We start from the raw sequence: 22,587 nt of genomic DNA, 5'->3' as shown, positions 1-22,587 counted from the left end.
ATTTAGTAGAGAAAAGCTTTTGGTAATTATTACGAATATAAAAACGATATAATCCAAATATGTTTGTACACTAAGAAAGAATACTCGAAAATTTATTCACGGAATATGAAGTTTATTCACAGAGATGAACTTTATTTCGCAGAAAGAAGCTTTATAACCCACAAACAATTCTTAAGTATTTTTCCTCAGTGTATGGACCATCTCTTCAGTGAACAATAATATAAACATTATTATTACTTGCTAAATATGATCCAAAATTGAACTGAAACATATTTCGACCATATCATTTTTGGATTAGTAATATATATTAGTAATATATAGCAATTTGTTTTTTTTATACATTAATTTCGCACCAAAATCAAAGCACGGTTCTTATTATTTCGTTTCATATTGAAATTTTGATTGATTAGAAAATATGCCTGCGAGATTTCGCGACTTCTCAAATCGCTCTCATATTCTAATATCGTACACTTCTCCTATCCATCGTACAAATTTTTATTACGATGTATTTCAGTGACGTAACACATATGTTTCTTTCCAAGGTGAGAAGTACAATCGTTAGTTATTTAAATCCTATTGCGACGCGAACGCCATTGTAAACGACAGGGTTAAACAAATAAAAGTACAATCAAGACTTCTCTGTTGTGATTTGCGATCGTCGCTGTGAAGAATAAGGACGGCCAGGGGTCTCGAACAGCATCGATTTTATTCCAAAGCAAATACTAAATTGTACTAACTAGTGTCCTTTTACACGTAGATATCGAATACAATGCTCTCGTATTGCACGTGAATTGAAACCAAAACTGCCAATAAGTCCTTAGCACTCCTTTATCTCTCCCTCTTTCTTTCTCGCTCTATTTTTCCGTTTCTCTCCCTCTCTATCCCAGCGTGAAAGTATTTACAAAGAAAAGAGGAATCGCTGCGTGACTCGCGCGAGCGTCTCGTCGCGGATGCTCAATTCATATTGTCGGTTGTCAACGCGAGGGTGGTCAGCACTGATCGCCGGTTTGGATTCACCCCCAGGTTCTCCCAGTTTATCCAGGACAAGCGCGCCGTAAGATCTGCAACAATGATTTTGACACTTACGAGGCTGATTCGCGAAAGTAAGTCTCAGGTAAGTCAAGCATCCATGAGCTCTGATCGCGTCTAAACCGATCGAGCGGTATAATCGTGGCGAAAAATTTGCTCTCATTGAGCTTCAAGACGCAATCCTGTATCCAATAGAGAAATTTATTTTCTGAGAGTTGCTACGAAACAAATTTTCCTGCTGTATCTTTCTATTTTTGAGTTTACAACATAAGTAGTAAATATGAAAATAGTTATGCAAATAATAAATAGCACGTTCATTTTTCTTGTAAAATTTGTAATACCTCTATGTCCAATAGGAAGATTTATCTTCTGAAAATTGTTAAGAGACAAATTTTCCTGTCGAATGTGGACTTTTTATAAAATTCACAAAAAATGAATGTATCTTCCACTTATTACTATTTATATTTTTTACTATTCACTATTTATATCATGTTATAAACTCGAAAATTCTTGGGACAGACGGACCGACGTTAAAAATCGATCGGTTTAATATCGAGGTTTAATATCGCCTCTTTGTTAACTCGATCAGAGCAACGGAAGAAATTAATTCTAGAATGATAAAATTGTACGAACCACTTGTGTTCCACTCGGCGCGTTCGCCGTTTATCTCACCCCTAAGGCACCTCTCGACGTACGTCAAAGGGTCTAGTCTGGCCGCCAGGACCTCGCGTAGTAGCGCGATGTACGCGATGGCCAGACGTAGGGTGTCGATCTTCGACAGTCTTTTCTCGTAAGGGAACGTCGGCACATGGACCCGGAGCTCGTCGAAAGCCGAGTTGATGCTGCTAAAAATTGCAATCACACTGACAATCCGCTAACTCGGACAGAAATGGTGTATTTCGCAAATTATGAGTCTTAAAAGATGAAATACATGCCTGATTAATCGCCAAAATAAAATCGTCCATTAAATTCATTTTACATTTCCAATAAAAGTTCTATAATATATATTCCATAATATATATTCAATATTTGATTTTTTAGGCTTTCGCGCTGTCCATACATATTAGATTTGGTTTCCGGGTTTGAGCCGCGTGGATTCATCTTTATTTGATTCCGACGTTTCGCGAACATCCTCGGAATCAAACAAAGATGAATCCACAAGGCTCAAACCCGGAAACCAAATCTAATATATATTCAATAATTATTATTTAAAATTCTATTAAATTCACTCATTATTATCATTTTTATCAAAATATTTACTTTACAGTCTGTCAGTAGACTGAGAAAATGATTTTTCCTATCGTAAATAATGTCGTGTAAATGTTTGTCAATTTAAATTTTCTTTACTGTTAGCTTCAAATAGGTTTCATGATTATTTCACGTTACACTTTTGTATCGTAATTACACAACCAATTTTGGAAATAAGACTGATAATTCTTATTCATTACGTACATAATCTTTCGGTCCCTTTCATATAGCTTTTAGAATTTCGGCTCTTTCCGAAGTATCTTGATCGGAAGAGAACTGAGTTAATGAAAGTTTAGCGCCGATTATTTCCGAACATTTCATACCTGAGCATGCGTTTTCTCTCACGAATGTTGGCGGCGTGTCGTTGGATTCTGTAGGGGCTACCGTTTGGATAATAACCCTCCTCCACGCCGTTTATCTCTGTGTCATTATGATCTGAGGGGGAAATTGTACAATGGAAATTTATACAACGGATAAAGTGTACGAAGAATTCATACGGTGAAGGCAGAGTTAAGTGGTGGATCCGAATGATCATTCATTATTCATTCACCTGGTGTTGAAACTGGCATATGGTAATGTAAGGGAGAGTGCGTATGTGGTGAGGTGTGCGCGACGTGTTGCGTCGACCTGCCCGCGTAAACGCATGATGGCAATTCCGCCAAATCCTCCTCGCTAATGTCACTGCTGGGACCCACATAATATTGTGTGCTACGGAATAAGAAATATCAGATACAATAATGCGAATAACACGAGATTGACATATAGTTGAAATAAGCGAAAAAAAAAATAAAAATATGCGACACCCAAAATTTTTCTCATAACAAAGCAAGAAATTAACTTTATGCAATTGCATACATATTGGAAGCTATATTTAATAAGTATTTAATTAATGATAATAATCTATGAATAATGAACGCGATAGAATCGTATTCGTATTTGTAATATAAATATTAATCAAATAATATATTAATCAAATATTAATAAATAATGATAAATCATATATTAATCAAATCATTATCAAAATTTGAATGAAATTAGTCATTTATATTTCTATAGGATCTCCTAGCTTCAAATAAGAGCTTTTAGCAGTTTTGTTTCATAAAATTTACGTGTAAAGATGTATTCTATAACGATGTACATATAATAATCGATGCGTATATAATAAACTCCCATTATCCGCTTTTAAGTCTAAGCGATTACTTGTGACATATTATTTCTTAAAGGCATATGTTAGAAATTTGTACTGTCTGAACTGTAAACAAACATGAGAATCGCTCGTAATTTCATCGACATGATCGAGTGCGTTATAAGCTCCAGTCAAAGAATATCACAATAAATAAGAATCGAATAAAAACGTTTAGATAGACATTCAGTTTTATGTATACTTTGAGAGAAAAAAATATCTAAAGTAGATAATGTATATATAATAACATATTTAAATCTAGATTTTTTCATTAAAATAGAATAAACAGTTGCTTTCATGGCTTAAAATGTATATTTTCTTATTTGGAAAATATTTTATATTAGTATAAGTAAATATTTATGACACAACAGACCTCGACCCAATGCCTTGGACAGCTCCTGGGGGGCTGTCCTTCTTGCCAATAATAATAATAATAAGTAAATATGTTATTAGTGCATCCACTGAATAAATATTTACTATTTCTGAGATATTTTCTCTCTCAGTGCAAGAAATGGTCCGACAGGAAATCCAGAAAACAGTACCTGGTGCAAGCCACGGTGGAGTCCGCCGGTCTCGACGCGGTGCCGACCCGATGGCGAATCCTCTGGCCTCTGTCCTCGAAGTCGTACGCCGGATGGTGATTTGCCATAACGCGCGCGGCTCTCACGATCTCATCCGTCGTCAGCACCCTCGCGAGATTTACGCGCCACGAGTCCACGAGCAACCCCACTGAGCGCGCGGCTCAACTCCTCCGTTCCGTCTCTCCGCTTTTTCCTCCTCTTTTTTTCCCTCCGCGGAAAAAGCCAGAGAATCCTGCCCAGTCCTGTCGAGAGATCTACGTCGGGGATCTCGCGGCAAGATGTCGATTCTCCGGATCTCTTCCTCGATCGATCTCACCGCGACCGACCGATCGACCGGCCGATCGCTCGCTCGCACGGGGCTGTCCGCACGGGAAACTCGCGGGATCCAGACTATCGCCGGTGTCCCCGGGGAGGCTGCCTTATATATGAAAAGCTCCCTCACTTGCGAGGGGGATGATCGATACCAACCCCTGGGCGGGCGCGCGTCCAATGGCGAGTCGTGACGCTCGTCGTGCACGATTATCAGACGCTCGCGGGATTGGCGAGCCGGCTTCGGCTATAGCGAGGCTTTTATCGGCGTCCCTCCAGCGCGTCCCACAGCGCGCACCCCGCGGAGATTTTATTCACCCCTCTTCACCCCTCCTCTCTTTCTCTCTCCCCCCTCCCGCCTGCCAACCCCTCGCCACCGTCGTCTCGAGCGGGGCACGCGGGGGTGGGTTTATTCGCGGGAAGCACAGGGAAGAGTGGTCCGACGAAGAGTGGCGGGGTGGTTTTTCAATTTCGCCGAAAGCACGACTGAAATATCGTCAGCGTCAGGTTCTTTCGTCGTAAATGATTTTCTTCCGCGCTCCTTCGACTTCGCCGTCTCTCATTCACCTGATCTTTGTCGCTTTTCCGATATAGCGCATCAATCTCCTTTATGACGTTTATTTTGGCGCGCGTTTGGGGCCACAGTGCAAAATTCGACACACAAGTTGCATGGCAGAGGAAAATGTATCCCAGTTCATATAATTGAATGTTGAATATAGGAATGTTCATATAATTCTTAACAAATATTCTATAATTAGTTTTTGTTACGTCGTAGTCGTGCAGCTCATCTGGGCAAGATTACAATAACATTGGCGACACAATTTTGTTCAACATATATTTTCCAGATCATCATTTTAATATTTAAAAGATCTCAGTCGTCGATAATTATTTATTAAAGAGTTATAAACAAAAAAATGTATAAATAAGATTTAGTTTTTTGACACTATGTGCATTTATCGTAATCGCCAAAGTTATCGTAATCTCTCCCTCATCTGCAACGTCGTGTGATGAAGACACTATCGTTAAAAGTTGCGGGATAAAAAAGTATAAAAGTGGAAAAATGTTACAAGAAACAAAAAAGAAGATACGGAAATTTCGTCGCGCTTTTTCATTATCATTACGTATCGTCGTTGCGCAGCTCTTCTGCAACGTCATGATAAAGACACTGTTGTTAAAAGAATAAAAAATTAAAAAATATTTTAAAAATAGAAAGTTACAGAGAAAATTGAAATTTCACTGCGCTCGGGAATTCAGGTTTCACACAGTAATATGATTTTCATTATCGTCATGATGAAAGCGTTGCTGTTAAAAGCCGCAAAATAAAAAGCATCAAAGCATAAGAATGTTACAATAAAAATCACAGGATGAAATCACAGTCAGAAATTAAAGTCACAGAGTGAAAATTTCGATCAGAAATTTATGTTTCACACAACAGTGTGATGTTCGCGATTAACAAAATTTCGTGCATTCAACGACCGCGATTGTCGATCCGCAAAACTGCTCGCTTCACTCATGACAGCCTGAGAAAGCATCATCCGGGCTGACGTCTGGAAGAGAGCGCAACCGAGGTCGATCTGCGGCGGTGTGTCTCTTTTAAGGGCGCGATTATTAGCCTTCCCATTGCGCGGCATGAATGGAGCCGATATTCAAATGAGCTGTGTTTAGTGCACACGCGGGAGAAGAGAGAAACGCGACGGCGGCGACGGCGGCTACGGCGGTGGTGGTGCAATTATATGAGGTGTTAATACGATCACAATAGTGGTTCACCGGGGTTGTACCAACTACAACACGAGCCGGACAAAGTTTTGTCGGCCCGTGGAAACGAATTCGGGGACGAGAGAAAGACAGAGAGGGAGAAAGAGCGAGCGGATCCGCGGTCGGTCCTCGCCCAAGGCACCACCGAATTATTATTGGCGGGCCCACCGAACGATACGATATGCATATAATTGGGATTTAGGCTCTCGAACCTGTGTGAGAACATGTCGTCCTTACGTGTGTACTGTGTATCGCAACCCTTCCGCCCTGCGAGAGAGAGAAAGGGAGAAACGGAGAAATGTATAGAGAGAGATGCGACGGAGGTCGCACGCTTGATCTGCATATTTCGACGTTATCTCGCGGCAGAGAGAGGAATCGATCCAAAATTAATATAATGCAGGGAGTGCAGTGCGGGAGGGGAGTGTGAATTTCGAGCGAGTGAATTTATAATACCGGCGCGATGAATCCGCGCCGAACGAACGTGTAGAACTCGGCCAGACGTGCGACGAGGCGATGAAACCGCGCTCGATAATCGCGTGGAAAATCTGTAAAGAGAGAGAGAGTGAGAAAGAGAGAAGAGAGGCAGAGAGGAACTTTTCGATGGCCACGCGCGATCTCGCTGTGCGTGAGTGTGATCCGCGCCCATGTAACGCGCCAGATGTAACTCGAGTGTGCGTATCGTTTCGTAACGGCTCGGGAGCGTGCCGTTTCGAGAGTATCACCATGACAAATTTCGAGTGAGCTTTGTGCACCCGCAAAGCTATTATTTATCTCAATTTGTCGCGTTCGCGTTTAAAGGGAAAGCGCGGCGCGGACTCCGGGATTCGTTCCGAACGTGTCTGCCCGTTTTACCTTCCGCCCTTCGCTCCCTTCAACATTTGCACGCGAGTGTCGACATGAGCGCGAGACGCAACGTGTAATCGAATACATTTCTCTTTCCAACGAGCGCCTGTGCTCCTTTACCCTATTTTATCGTTTGTGCTGAGACTTTGGCACTTGCAAAGGAATGACTCCACTCCGTCGAGATTTATTCTTTTACAGTGAGAGAGGACAAAAATGTCTGTAAAACAGAAGATATTTATTTGGTCGATACTAATGACATATTTATCTAAATTTGAATCCTTTTGTTTAAATAGAATAAACGAGATTGATTTCGTGAGAAGCAAAAATGTGTTTCAGGAAAATATATATTTCCTCATTCAAGAGAAATTTTTTCTCAACGTAAAATTAAATATGTTAGTATAAATATGTTGTTAGCACACCCATCGAGTGAATATTTTCTAGTTTAAATTTTAAAAACAATTTTTTAAATATTTTTTAAATATTTTTTAAAATTTTCCTCTCAATGTGCTACACAAAGTAATCTAATTCTGTAATATTCTTTGATTGTAAAGCCTAATAAAAAAAATGGATTAATTCGGTGGGTATTAATAACACAATTGTTGAAATCTAAATTCTTTTATTTAAATAGTACTATTGTTTTTTTTTATGACAAGCTACGGTTTGCAAAAAATGTACGTTTTCTCATGTGAAAAATATTTGTTCATGATACATACATTTTGTATTTGCATGAAATCGATCTGTGTAGAAATTTTCTATTGAATTTCTGGCTTATTGAATATCCGTGTCATATGTATTAATTTGAGATATTGTCGTTGCATCATTTTGACCATTTTGCGTTAACTTCATTCTCACCATTTTTGTGTGTGTTAAAATAACACAACTTACATTCTTGGTGACATATTTTACATGTAAAATGTATAGATAAGTTGCGTTACTTGTTGACATATTTACCTTGGGTTAAATTAATACAAAAAATTGGAGTGGACAAATTGGAACGTGTCCAATGTGTTAAATTCTACACAACATTCTTCGCAATGCAGTATAAATATATATTGATATAAATAAAAATACGTTATCAGTAAGAATATTTTATTTCTCAAATATTTTCTCTCTCAGTATAGTTTAACTCTCAGTCAAGTTATTATATCATTATTTGTAAGGAATATTTACATGAGATATTTGAACAAGTAAGTGCGTGACCGCGAAATCTCGAAGTCACCAAAATGAAATCCACTTGCGATTGGATTTTCTTGGGCGATGATAGGGCCCAGTGGGGAAGATGGTCGATAACCAGGCAAACATTTAATTCACGATTACATTATTTTCGAGGGGCGAGCCCGGGCAGACTCCCCCTGTCAGCGCCAGTGCATTCCCCTTTGGCATGCACACGCGTGTCTGCAGGGTCGGCGCGGCGCGGGGTCGAAACCCCGGAATAATAGAGATTTCACGCCGCAGGGCCCACTTCGGTTCTCACAGTAGGGGTCTGATCGCCGAGCGATCTCCTGTTGTCCGGCGGCTCGATCTGCCGGCACGCGTCCGCGTCGGGACATTTAATTCGCCGTCCGCGCGGAGAGAGAACGCGTGCCCCTAAGTATCTGTTTATAGTCCCTGGGGATCAATTTGTTTGCTAAATTATTTATTGGTCAAACGGATGGACGAGAGCGGCGCTTCGCGCGCCGCGACTCTGTTGAATCCGCGATTGGAAACGCAAACGCTTTGGGAAAAGCAAACAACGGCCCGGGCGCCGCCGCAACCTCGTCGATTCTGTTCGCTCCGTTTAACCGCGACGTCAATCGCGCGCAGCTCGCGGATACGCTATCGCGAAGAACACAGAGAAGTAGACACGGAGTATTAAAAAATGCATAATTAACAGCTGACTTGTGAGTTCATTCGGTTTTCAAAATCGCAGTCTGGCTATGCGGCCAAATTTTTCCTGATTCCTATGCAGCATTTTAATAAGAAATATACGGAGAAAATGTAATACGATGAGAAGAAATTATGTAAAAATTTATTTGTGAAATTACTAATTAAATTTATTTGTAGAAGTGTTGGAACATTTATTTGTTCGCAGAAACAAATCTCATGTTCTTCACAAATAAATTTTCAAATATTTTTTCTCAGTAAAATTACCACCACATTTTTGTAATCTTGGATCATACAGAATTATGAGCGAAATTACTAGATATTTGTGTCGCAAGATGTTACGTACATTTTATTTTTTATTACAAAATTATTGTAATTATTAGAATTTTTTATATCAATTGAAAAATGTAGTAGTAATAAATAATTTATTGACAATCTTATTTATAATAATTTATTTTCAATCTTATAAAAATCTTCGAAAATTATTTTTAAATCCTAATTAGAAACTTTTATTTCATATTCTATATTAAAAATATATTAGAATAAATTTTTTCCTCCGTGTGGTTTATATTAGACTGAGAAAAAAACGTTGTTGATCTAACTGAAGTTATAGTTATGTTTTGTCCTCCAACCATATTTCTTGGTTGTTCTGACACGAAAATAGTAGTACTAGTATGCATATAAGATATATTATCACTAAAGTTATAATAGAATTTGGATGCGTTCGGGGAGGACTCTACCAACGCTACCGCGTTCTTCTATCTTTATCGCTCCTTAAATATACAACAAGGATAAAATGACGGTAGCGCTGAATAACGCTAATAACGAGTTCCCCGAACGCACCTATAAATGAAAAAATAGTTCCCTTGGCCATAATTTGTAATCATTATTTCTCTGTGTGATTACAGCTATAAATATCAAACATTTTTTCTCAGTGTACAAATGAAGCTGCCAGGAGATATGCGCAAATGTTGGAGATAGAGAAGAAATATGGAAATATGCAGCAAATTTCATAGGTCTTTACCCAGAACAATTCCCGAAAATTAGATATTTAATCTTACGCGAAAATCGACCTTTTCGAATTGCCGGCGTATATTCCGATTTTGTAGCCACGCTTTATTTCGCGCGTATAAAAGCCAGATGGCAGATTTATTTACAGTATAATACGCCACCCAGCATTCTATGACGCCGCGTTTATTATTATGTAACTCGTTCGCTACGTCAACCGCAGTCGGTTCGTATTCACGAACGGCCGATTAAAATCGGCACAGTGTGTTATTGCGTAACTGCATGTCGCGCCGAAATATCGCACGTTTGCACGTAACATGGAGTCTACAGCTCTTAGAACGCGAGTAGTTGAGGCGTGGAATACTGAAATTAGTTTCCTTTTGTGCAATTACGTTCGATCAGGCACATTCGATTTTGACGTGTCTCCAAATCGAATTTGTTAAGCTGAATTTCGTATAATATTATTTAAAATAAAAAATTATTTTGTATATTACATATTTATCGCTTTGAAACAATAAATATATAATATACAAAATAGTTTCTTATTTTAAATAATATTGTGAAGATATATTTTATATTATATTATAAATAATATTGTGAAAATATATTTTATAAAATTAGAAAGATTCAATGAAGGAAGGTCTGATTATCATGGAACAAATAAATAACAAAGATTGAGATATAAAGATTGATATAAATCACACTATTGTATAATAAAAATAATGTAATTTATATCTAGAGCAAGCAATTCAATGATCATGTAATTGTTTTATTAAATCAATATTAATAATTAAATCTTATATAATTTTATCTATCTATCTATTTATATATGTGTAAAATTGAATGTCTGCCTGTATGTTCCCTATTAAATCCTAAGCTCTTTAACCGATCAGCCTTTAACCTGGATAAATCTTTGCATAGTTATTTGGAGGATTCTGTGGAAAATATAGGCTATATAAGAGAGAAGGAGAGAGAGAGAGAGAGAAACGAAGAGAGAGATCTGGGTATTCCATTTCCTGATTTCATCCTCTTGATATTCTGTGATAATTTAAGTTTAGAAGTTCTATATATAAAAAATTCAGATAACGCCGAGTAGATTAAGCTAGTAAAAAAATTTGATGTAACGTAAAATATATTAAAATAAATAAATTACATTATTCTTGCTGTCAGCGACAAAAATATCGTAACTATTTGTCACCAACACGCCCGATACCCAACCAAACTGACGTTCCTTGGTTCCTTTAGAGCCTAACATTCGCAGAAACTCACCTTCCGGCGAAAAGATCTGCACCCTGCCGTTTCCGGCGTCGCCGACGATAATGTTTCCCTTCTTATCGATTCTTAGCACTTCCGGCGATCTACAGGATGAAAATACAGTTCTTAGCAGATTACATGTTTTACCGATACTTGGTAATAAGCAAAATAACTTAATCATACTTGAAAAGACCTTTCGACGTGCCGACACCGCCGATCGTCTGAAGGACTTGCCCCTCGTGGTCGAATATCTGCGTGAAAGTGAAACTTCAGTGCAAAAATGCAATAATGAATGAAATTTATAGTTACATCAGTTACACCCTCATCGCGCACATTTACACAATTATATTTAAATCATCGTGTATATGTGTGCGATCACATACGTAACCACTGGACATCACTTTCGTGAAACGTGTGGCAATAAAAAAATAATAAATATCTATCTTCTCTTCTGCGTACATACGCACCTATTAATTTTTACCTCGGATTTTTCTAACATTTATGTAGAACTGCGTGATACTCTTATTTGATATATTTTTTTCTTTCTCTACAGGTATAATGTTTATATATATTTGTCCACTTATTTGTGTATTTATTTTATATATATTTGTCAAATATTTTAGCCAATCTCGATTCTTATTGTTGTGCTCGCAAGCTCTCAGTTCTTTCCTCAGAACTGAAGAATTTATACACGACACAGAAAGAAAATTAGTATCCATTTAAAACTTCTGTACTCAATTCTACTTTTATACTACAAATTAACCATAAGAAAAAGAAAATTAAGAGGAAGGCTCTGATGAAAAAACATACAAATTAAATAATGGGTCTTTAAGAAAGCCAAGCACAGATTATATATAGTGTTATAAAAAGAACATATTTCCTATGTAAAAATTAAATCCACACACATTAATGTTATTTAGGTCTGTTTAACAATCATTGTTCCGTATTCTCAACACGATAATGTATATTTCTCTATGGGGGATTAGGGAGAATATGAAATTCCCTTGTTGGGGAAAAACCCACTTTAATTTTGTGATTGCCAGAATCGGCGACGACGACGCGCGTCGTCGTGACGGCCACGTCCGTCGGTTGATTCAGATGGCTCGGAATAGGATCGGTTTTATAGAACTTGGCAGCGTTCTTCGCGCGTTTGCCGATGGGCCCGATGCTGTCCAGATATGATCCATCCTTCTCGAGGATCTGGATGCGATCGTTTCCGGTATCGGCGACGTAGAGCACGTTACGCTCCGGATGAAAGGTGATTCCTTCAGGCGAGCGCAGCTGTGATTCTCCTAGACCTCTGCTGCACATGCGACGAGCGAGCTTGCCGTTGTGATTGAACACGAAGATGCAGTGCTTCCATTTATCTGCGAAAAGTTTAGTCTAGTTGTAAACAGCGCGCTCCAGGAAGCGAATGAGCGAGCTCTTGGTGAATTTCGTTTCTTCCCCGGAACGCGAATATAATTTACGTGAAATATCTGAAAAACAAATAACTGCACTAAAAAAAAATGCTTGAACGTTCATTTGTGGGGTACAGAGTTGATTTTCGTGAAACAGGGTTTATTTCTGCGAAATAAAATTTATTTCTGTGAATAAGTTTTATATTCCACAAATAAATTTTCAGGTTCATTCTTTTTTTTCAGTGCACTGCTACTCGTTAAAAATCGGACAAGTCATATTTTTCGAAAGGTGTGGAATGTTCTCGTATGCATCACGTGCATTAATATCATTGCAGAATCAAAAAGCATATCACATGCATTTCAGAGATTCAGGTGAGAGAAAAATAAGTCCATGAATTGCCATTATGAAGAGCCATGTATAATTATAAACGTGGTGATACATTTATTATTTTTCAGCCGAAACATAACTGGAGTAAAGTTCAAATATACGAAGAGAATATTATAGGTTTTTTCTTTTATAATTCTTTTCAATTTCGCTATTTTTCTAGTAATACAGAAATATATTAATAAGGTATATCTCTTCCTTTCTAAAGAATACAGTAAATTTTGGTATACTGAGAGAAAAATATGTAAAAAATAGCGAATTATTATTTGGTAGATACTAATAGTATATATTTACTTGAATCTAAATTCTCTCTTATTTAAATAGAACAAACAATTGCTTTCATGAAAAGCTAAGGTTTCTTTAAGATTTTAAAGAAAGCTTATATTTTATTATCTAAAAAATATTTTATATTAGTACAAGTAAATATATTATTAATATTCGTCGAATAAATATTGTTTATTTCTGAAATATTTTTTTCTCTCAGTATGGAAACATAGCATATTTTTAGTGACAATTATTTCCTAAAATATAAATAGCATATATGAAATGAAAAAGTAATCAATTGTTAATTCTTCGATCATAAAATCCTACAGTAATTTTCACTATAAAATTCTTTCCGTATGTTCGTTTGCATGTTCTTGACTTTTATCTCGTCATGAATGGCTTTGTCAAATAATTAGATAGCTCGTTCAATTTTGACTATTGCCCAGTTCAGATAACGATTCGACTGAGCCTGAGCTCTCTTATTGATTGCATCGTTCACTAATTTCATCTATTAAACGTCAGAACCTGTCACGTATATCTCGTCGTTCTCCTGAAGGAAGGCGACTCCTTGAGGCGCCATCATCTCTCGGTGGCGAATCCTCCGCATAAGTTTGAACTTCCTGTCGAGAATGACAACCTGTCCCGATCCCGGACAGGTCGCGATAATGTGATCCCTCCAGGAATCAACGGCGAGTGCCGACGGCCGCTGCACCATGTCACGGTTCACGATTATTTTGGGCGCGAAAGCTTTCCGCCTGTCGTACCAATTTTTACTTTTACGATCTCGCGTCGCCGCAATTTTCGTCTGATAATACATTAACGCGCCGCGCTTTTCGCACGAACCCCGACACGATTTTCAAAAATGAAAGACCTCCGCTTATCCTTCATAAATTCCACGAAACTACAAATCAGTTCGGACAGTTCGGACACAATACTGAGAAACGTCAGGAAGACGTCCAAAGGAAACTCAACTTCTCCGGACTTCTTTATAAAAACTTCTCAGCGTGTCTGGAAACTTGGTGTCGTTTAGCGAGTTGTGTAAAAAATTGTATCTCTTTGCAAAAGTACATAATCGTATTTATCATGACATCTAATTTAAAGTTTTCACTGGCAATATAATCGCAATAAGATTAAATATATGACAGAATATTGCAAATCAACGATTTTTCTCTTAACATTGACTAACGTGCTAATTATTATTAATTGCACAAAAGCCTAGCTAATATTTAAAGACAACGGAGTATTTAGAAATAATAATAATAATAATGATTTGTCCATAATAATTAGATAATTATCACAGGAATCATAATTGATAATAATTAGAAATAATTTAAAATTTATTAAAGACGATAAATTAATGTAATTCGAAATGGGTATATCTATGTATGCATGTATCTATTCATATATATCTCGATTCGTTGACTTTCTATTGACTGTGTAACTAATTTTTTAGTTAATTCGTCGCAATTAATTATATGTTCCGCGCGTTAACTTAATGAGACGCGTTGCGATACCGGTCACTGGTGGCCACTGCGGCATTCAACGTGTTAAATCTCGATTAATTTAAATAATACAACGCGACACGCTGATCACGAGAAGGCGCGCACTTACTTGTAAAGAGGACCGACGTTCTCCTTGATTATTGACCCTCCGCGTTTGTTAATCTCCGCCAAGCCCATTTCTATACCGCGCAATTTCGATTCCCAGATGGCGATCGCCGCCATTACTTCCGCGGCTTTTTGCTGCAGGTCCAAGAACACTTTCACCTGAAACAGATGCAAAATAGTTGCATAATTCGCCAGTAGAGAAGGAAAAACACCGTACGAAACACCGACGCGATTAATATTTCTGTTTTATCAATGCAAATGCACTTATTCAACGTGATTAAAGTTTTACCGGCAATTGAAGTGAGGTACGAGCAGAACGCGATATAAACGTGAACGCGGCAGCTAATTTTAATGTCGTTGATTCGATAAAACCGCGCCGTCGGTCGATTAAATGAAACGAAAACGCGATCACTTTAGTTTAACGCGAACTGCTGCGCATACGCAAATTATAATATATAATATATAAATTACCAGACAAAAGAATGTAACGATAAAATAAAATTCGGGCGAATAGCTCGTTAATTCGTAACACGCTTTACACCAATTGCTGTATATTATTCGGCCGGAAAAGCGGAAAAATGATTAACAAGCAATTCTTCGCAAAACTATAGCTATAACTATTTTCATTGCTCGTTTATCAATTATGTCAAGTGGAACAAGGCGCCCAATTATAAACTTGGTTTTCCTTGCAACCAGCATTATATTTGAACTTCTTATCGCATTTTACGATTACAAAAGGGAATATTTTAATCAACTTCTAATCGAATAAATGCCACTGGAAAAACCAAGTTTTCCTACATAGGGAAGATATTGCAGTAAAAATCACGTTAAAATTATATTTCATTTTACAAATTTTTTCTTTAACTAGATTATATTGACATTACGCAAAATAAATTACTAAATAGTAAAATATAAATTAGAAATAGTAAATTTGAACTTATTTTCTAATAATATAAAAAACGTTCGAATAATTACAATCGTTTTGCAGTAAAAATTCAGACGTACATAACATTAAAAATAAAGAGATCTATGATTTATGATATTTATATATGATATTTATGATAATTTTTATGATATTTTCTATATAATCCAAAATTACAACATTTTGTTTTGTAATTTTTATTACAATATTTTCTCCGTATAGAGTGTCAATTAATAAAATTACATTGAGAAAAAACACTTGAGAATTTATTTGCGGGATAAAAGAGTGACTATTTCATAGTGATAAACCTTATAAATAAACTTTATATTTCACAAATAAACTTTTAAATATTCTTTTCCGCGTCAACAATGAGATGTTTTATTTGATCAGCTTGTTTAACAATTATTACTTCATTGTTTCGAACAACGGATATCTGCATTGTAAAAAGTATTTTCTATTTGTGTTGAAATCAATGCGTATAGAAATTTTTGTTAAATTTCTAATATACTCGTATGTTAATTTAATACATTGTCGTTATTTTGTGACTATTCTGCGCTGAGTTCGTATTCACTATTTCTAAATGTTAAAGTGACACAACAGTGTTTAAGTGTCACATTTTTCTGTTAATTTTCGACACGTTATTCGTATCATTTGTTTACATACTTGCCCTGTGTTAAATTAACACAAAAAAATAGAATGAATAAATTGAGACACACGTGAAATGTGTCGAATTTAACACAAAATTTTTTACAGTGAGCCAATCGCCTCGGTTTCTAAGCACGGACGGGCCCTCCTCCGTTCGCGTCTCCGCGCTGATAAATCGGCGAACGAACGTTCCGAAATGAAATATGCAGAGCAATGCAGTTGACGTTCTCTGCCGCAAATCCCGCACGGTGTGCAACGACGCGTCGCTAAATTGCGGCCAATCGCCGGCATAAAGAGGAAGGAGAGAGGAAGAGAAAAGGAGAGACAGAGGAGAGGAGAACGGCGGAGCTTTGTATCCCGGTGCTTTCTGGCACTTACGGTACCCTGAAGTCGTACCACCGACGGTCACGTGCCGGAGCGTGCCGAGCCCTTTGTGCAGATTTCCGATCCCTCGGCCTGCCTTCCCCGCGCTCGCCCTGGCCGTTTGATCGTCGCCAGCAGGAGGATCGCCGCGATTCAACGTGCGAGGACACGTGTAGCAAATAGGCTTGGTGGCCCAAAGCCTGTTTACGTCGGCCGGCGATGGACCTCCGACGACGACGACGACGTCGTTTTGACCACCCCGTGCCGAAATGCCGTGTACTGACGAATAGTTCGTCGCGAATCGATTCCCTGAAGTTTCGACGACAATCGAGAGATAAGCAGGGCGAGTCAGAGTAATTCGATGAAACGTATTTCGCGGATTTGTAGGAACTTAAGCTGAAGCCGCGCTCTCGAGATTCGCTATCGGGGCGCACCGGATCCTCTTTGACGGATGTAAGAGACATTTCGCATATCCAATAAACATCAAATATCAGTAACATAACATCGATGTTACAATGTTAGTTCAATCATATAGTATGTTATGTAATGTTATATATTATAGTATGTTACGTATGTTATATATTATGTATATGTTATATAATATGTAACAATTACATAACATACCATATGATTGAGCTGACATTGTAACATCGAAATTGTAATATATTGCGTTACTGATATTTAGTGTTTACTGAGTACTTTCTATTCGTATGTTTACACGGTGAAAAATATTTTGTATTGTGTTGAAATCGATTCGCGTGTCGAAATTTCTGTGCTGAATTTTATATATTATCACTGTTATTTTGCGAAATTCCGCGTTGTATTCATATCCATTATTTCTAAATACTGAAATAATACAATTTATATGTAACAAAAATTGGTTGGAGTGAAAAATAATGATAATTTTAGTTAGATCAATAACTTTTCCTCTCAGTGTAACTCTGTTAGATTGATTCAGAAATCTTATTCCATAAAATGTAATTAATAAAATGTAATATACATAAAATATAATATTTATTTTATTTCCACATATTTATATCTAAAAAATGCTTTACTCAATTGCTTAACGCTTGTTCAAGAGAAAAGACCATATGTTTAAGGGAAAAGACTACTGCATCAATCTAATACAATTTCGCGACTAACAAGGGAACCTTGAGAACCCGAAAATTCAGATTTTAATAAAACTTTGCATACACACACACACACACACACAACATACAAATGTAGGTTAGACAAATAGATGAATTTAGATAATTTCAGTTGGTGCTAAAAAATGGTTTGAAGGAGTGAAACCCTTCAAAGATAGAGAAATTTTCAATTTTTTCAATATATTTCAAAGGATAAATTCTTAAAAATATTTTTGTTTCAAAAAATAAGTAACATAATTAAATAAAGATATTTTTACTATTACATTTTTGTATGAAACATTTTTTGATACTTCATTTAGTTTACGAAATATATTGAAAAAATCGAAAGCCTCTTTGAAGGGTCGTTTCACTTTTTCAAAACGTCTATTAGCATCAACCAAGATTTTATAAATGATTGACTTTATTTAACCTGCATTTATGCCAAGTTTTATTAAAATCAGAATTTTAACACGATAGATAATGTATTACATACGGGGGAAAAAGAATGAATTTTTAAAAATATATTTTTTTTCGAAAAATGAATGACACAGTTAAATAAAGAAAATTTTTCTATAAAACTTTTGTATAAAACATTTTTTGATATTTCATTTAATTTACGAAATATCTTTAAAAAATCGAAAATTTCTGTACCTTTGAAGGGTGGTTTCACCCCTTCAAACCGTTTTTTAGCACCAATTAAAATTATCTAAATTCATCTATTTATCTAGCCTACATTTGTGCAACGTTTCACTAAAATCTGAATTTTCGAGTTAGGTTAGGTTCCCTTGTAAATATAATTTACCATGTCCCTTACGATGAAGAGTTATTTTGCAAGTGGAGATAAGGTTTTATCTCCTTTAAAAAATGCGGACGCACATTTCTCTCATGCGATATTTATTTTCGTGCCACGTGTATTCGTCAGATCATTTATAAACGTGCGTCTCGACGGTGGCTTCAAAGCACGGCGCGAAGCCCGTCTTCGTCCTTTTTTCGCGACACTTAGGTGCGCCGATACGTTTCATGCCAATCAGGTGGACAGTGGAAGCGCGTGCCGATAAAATGGTCACCCAAGAATCGACATTCCTGTCCGACGACAACATAGGAGAGGGGGAAAGGGGGTGCGTTCTGTGAGAACAGATGACGATGTAAACCGTGAATCGTCTACGGTGAAACGAGGACGATTCGAGGGGAAAAGACAATGGTAAAGGACGAAGCAATTAAGAGATCCTAATGAGCCGGGTTCGGGAGAGATTTGGCGATGTTGATCAATCAGTCGGCCGCGTTTACGAGACAATTACGACGAATCGATGCGCTATCGCAATTAAATAAGCGATGCTAGTGGCTCTAATAAAACATTGTAGAGGTAAACAGAAGAAACGCACATTGCTCGAGTAATTTTGCGAAGCGATTAACGACTATAAAAATTTCTATACGTGGAGAATGTTATAGTAGAAATTAGTGTAGAATTTTGTAACCCACGAATTGATCGACATTCTGTCGTAATTGATTATTATTTCATCTCGTTTATGCTACTTATATTTTAGAAACTGGAATGTATGATATTTCTAGCAAAATTTACTATATTTTTGGCAAAATTTACCATGTTCCTTAGCAAGATCGACAAGATCAGCTTACTATCTATTCCTACCAAAATATATCTATACTATCAAAATATAATAAAATTGAGAAGAATTGATATATGAAGAGAGACTATAACATTCTCTTTTAGTGTACATAAAAGTTTTGAATAAAATACCTCCAAATTTCTAAAATATTTCCCAAAATATCTTAAGATTTTTTAATTCACTTTCTTTCTACGATATCACGATGTGATTGATTGATACAATAATTTTGCTTATTGTTACAATACAGTAGCGAGAATAAAAGTATAATTTGTCCACAAAGACACGAAGAGAATTTTATAATAAAAATTAATATGGAATTTTTGTAAAGACTAGATCGACTTCCTGCAATAATTTGCAATAATTTATATATATATTTCACATATATTATATTATATTTTAGAAACTCTAAAATATGTTATTAAAAAGTTACATTAAATTGCTGTTAGTTTGTGAGAAATAATTGCAGTGTTCCTATAGCAAAATTGATTATGTTCTTCAATAAGATAGACCTTATTGACATTACTTTATTCCTACACTACTAGAAATATAGTAAAGTTCAGAAGAATTTATATGAAAAGAGAAATTATAATATTCCTCCGTGAGTATAACCGAGTTATTGATTTAATAGTCATCTCAGTCTTCCCTTTACTCGATAAGTTAGAGCAACTCTCTGGACTTCGTATAACTTTCCATTGCGCACACAATTTTCGAGATATTGATTGTTTGTGATTAAAAGTCATGCAATGCTTCGGAACTTGTGTAATGTTTTGCAAACATTGTTCATTTCCGGGGAGAATTTTTATTGCACTCCGCTGTGTCAGAGACGATTCGCGATCGGCATAAATATTATTCTACGAGAAGGAGATCCAGAAGAGACAGATACGAAAAAAAGGAATCACACAGAGAACAGTGAGTCCTAAATTACTCGCTTGTTCTCGACGCCTTTCCTTCCGTTCCATGTGGGTGGCTAATTTGTCGCTTTTTTTTTCGACACGCAAATGAGCCGGCTTGGAGATCCGGGCCCCCGCACACGCGCTCCTTAACCGGCGCGATATAAACATACACGTCGGAATTAATGATACACCGTTTAGTTACGCGTCAGTTGATTTTCCCAGGGCAACGGCTTTGTGCGCCCCGTCGAGGGGGTTTCGGGGGCCGCGACGCGCGCTCTTCAATATGTCACTGTGGCTAATTTTAGGGGCCAACTGCCTGGCCACCGGCAAATCGAGAGGGGCCACGTTGTGCCCTGTAACGAACCGTCGTCCTGTGATCCCACTGATTTTCTGCCTCGTTAAGAGTGTTATCAGTACAGGAAATGTCGACATTGTATTGCTTTGCTTTGCCGCGACTCGCAATGTACGATAAGAAATCCGATACGCAAAATGAATTAGACTCGAATGAACTTCTTATCAAAAAAATATCGCGTCCTTCTTTTTATAAAAATTAAATATTTTAAGAAATACTTCAATTTATTATTTATATACACTCCTAAAGAGACGACTTCAATAATTGCGGTTATTATCTGTTGCTTGTTACACGGAAAAAAGGAACATTGCTTTGGAAATATCTATCTTTGACATGTAAATCTTAAAATGAAATTACGTATAATAACGTTAAATGAAGATAAGTTACTTGCATCAATACATTTCGTATAATTTAACAAAGAAAAATATATTCCTGTTAATAAAAAATAATTTTCATGAGTAAAAAGCACAAAATATTGGATTGAGAATCTGACGTTTGCCAAAACGTTTGTCAGAAGAAGATATCATTACCATCAGAATTATGTGAGATTATCGTTGTGAGACATGTTGTTATACTTATTATGAGACTATTATAATATTCAAATATGAAATTGACATTGCCGAAGTTCAAAACTTCAGAATTCTTCTAACAAAATTATACTAAAAGAAATTAAAAATTAATAAACGGGTATTTTCAATCAAATTCCGATCAATTTTTATATCTGATCAAAATATCCGAATAAATTTTATTAGATACTTCCAATCATAATGGCATTTCATCAAATAAACCGATGAAAAAATTATAAATTGAGATTTCTCAGCGGATGTTTCCTGATCAGATATAAAAATTCATCGGTATTTTATTGGAAAATATGAGTTTGTTAATTTTTTATCGGATAATTTCTCTCTGTATACATATCCTTGCTTATATGTGAAACAATGATTGTTAGCTTGAATGTAGCAGTTTTATGAATATTAATGAATATTAATTTGTTTATTTATCCGAAATATTTCATAACGATATCGGGCGATGGAGAGGCATATGTGAACGAAATTAATTCTCCATATAAGGATAGAATAATTAAACGCACTTCCGACCCGTTGCTAATCAATCCGGATTGAATGAGATCGGATTGGCAGAAAACGAATTTAATTCAATATTAAGTAAACTGATTTCGTCGGTTTATTTATCCGCGGCTATAGCGCAACATTTCCATATCGAATCATTGAAAAAAAAATGAGAAAGAAACGCGATTTCCAACGTGAGGATGATAAAATGTCGCCGGGATAACTCGCGCGCGATTACGCGGGGGTAGAATTACTTGGCGGCGATTACTTGGCGAGCGGTGAAATGGTTCTTAATTGGCGGGAGCACAGCGGCAGTCAAACTGCATCATTCATCGGATGATCATCAAGCGATGACGAGTCCCGGGCGACTGAGTGACTCCGGCGAAATGATTCGGCGGCGCGTTACATAATTGTCAGGCCAGTCAGTCATCGGGGTGGCGAGTTTTCCGGGCTCGGTGGATTCCGGGCTAACAGGCGCGGCAATAAATTATAAAAGATGATCGGTAATTAACAGTAACTGCAACTGGGTAGCGTTTATGCCGGCGCTATGGAATATACGCCCGCCGGTGCCTGTAGCTGACTCTTTATGGTGGGGTGTGCTCGTGACGTGAATTATTAGCCCTTGGGCCCTGCTGAGCCTCGGGCTTGTGTGCGCGCGTCCATGTATGTGCGTATACGTGTGTGTGCGCGTATTTATGTGTGAGTTCCGTCGCGGGCGTGGCCTGACGGGGGTGTCGGGCGTGGCTACGAGCCAACCTCGAAAAAGCCACCCTTGAGAGAGAGACAGAGAGAATGCACGAAGAGAGAGAGAGAGAGAGAGAGAGAGAGAGAGAGAGAGAGAGAGAGAGAGAGGGAGAGAGAGAG

At 37.1% G+C, this 22,587-nt stretch overlaps 2 protein-coding genes across 4 annotated transcripts in view; both read right to left on the bottom strand.

The window, feature by feature from the left end:
* Positions 1-687: 687 nt before the first annotated feature.
* LOC116847505 (basic helix-loop-helix transcription factor amos-like) lies at positions 688-4,515 on the bottom strand. 2 transcript variants are annotated; one of them, XM_032822593.1, is made up of 5 exons: positions 4,003-4,515; positions 2,828-2,985; positions 2,601-2,712; positions 1,663-1,871; positions 688-1,061 (listed from the first exon to the last, which is right to left on the bottom strand). In XM_032822593.1, the coding sequence occupies exons 1-5, from the start codon at positions 4,107-4,109 to the stop codon at positions 955-957; spliced, it is 693 nt and encodes a 230-aa protein (XP_032678484.1). In that variant the 5' UTR covers positions 4,110-4,515; the 3' UTR covers positions 688-954. The 2 variants fall into 2 exon arrangements, with proteins under 2 accessions (XP_032678484.1, XP_032678483.1); XM_032822592.1 differs by having other exon boundaries at positions 1,663-1,874; positions 4,003-4,505.
* A 6,052-nt stretch (positions 4,516-10,567) lies between these two features.
* Positions 10,568-22,587, bottom strand: part of LOC116847460 (RING finger protein nhl-1-like) — a 20,941-nt gene continuing 8,921 nt past the window's right edge. Inside the window, exons 6-10 of one of the 2 annotated variants that reach the window (XM_032822480.1) lie at positions 14,734-14,888; positions 13,648-13,877; positions 12,097-12,440; positions 11,257-11,324; positions 10,568-11,177 (exon numbers count right to left, since the gene is read on the bottom strand). In XM_032822480.1, coding sequence (XP_032678371.1) covers positions 10,955-11,177; positions 11,257-11,324; positions 12,097-12,440; positions 13,648-13,877; positions 14,734-14,888 — 1,020 coding nt within the window. In that variant the 3' untranslated portion in view covers positions 10,568-10,954. The remainder of the gene's footprint in view (positions 11,178-11,256; positions 11,325-12,096; positions 12,441-13,647; positions 13,878-14,733; positions 14,889-22,587) is intronic. The other variant, XM_032822478.1, reaches the window with a different exon arrangement.

The sequence above is a fragment of the Odontomachus brunneus genome, unplaced genomic scaffold (assembly GCF_010583005.1).
Source record: "Odontomachus brunneus isolate Ranch 3 - 2012 unplaced genomic scaffold, Obru_v1 Obru_scaffold_078, whole genome shotgun sequence".
NCBI classification, from domain to species: Eukaryota; Metazoa; Arthropoda; class Insecta; order Hymenoptera; family Formicidae; genus Odontomachus; species Odontomachus brunneus.
The sequence above is the reverse complement of the archived record's forward strand: the minus strand, read 5'-3'. Positions and strand labels throughout refer to the sequence as shown.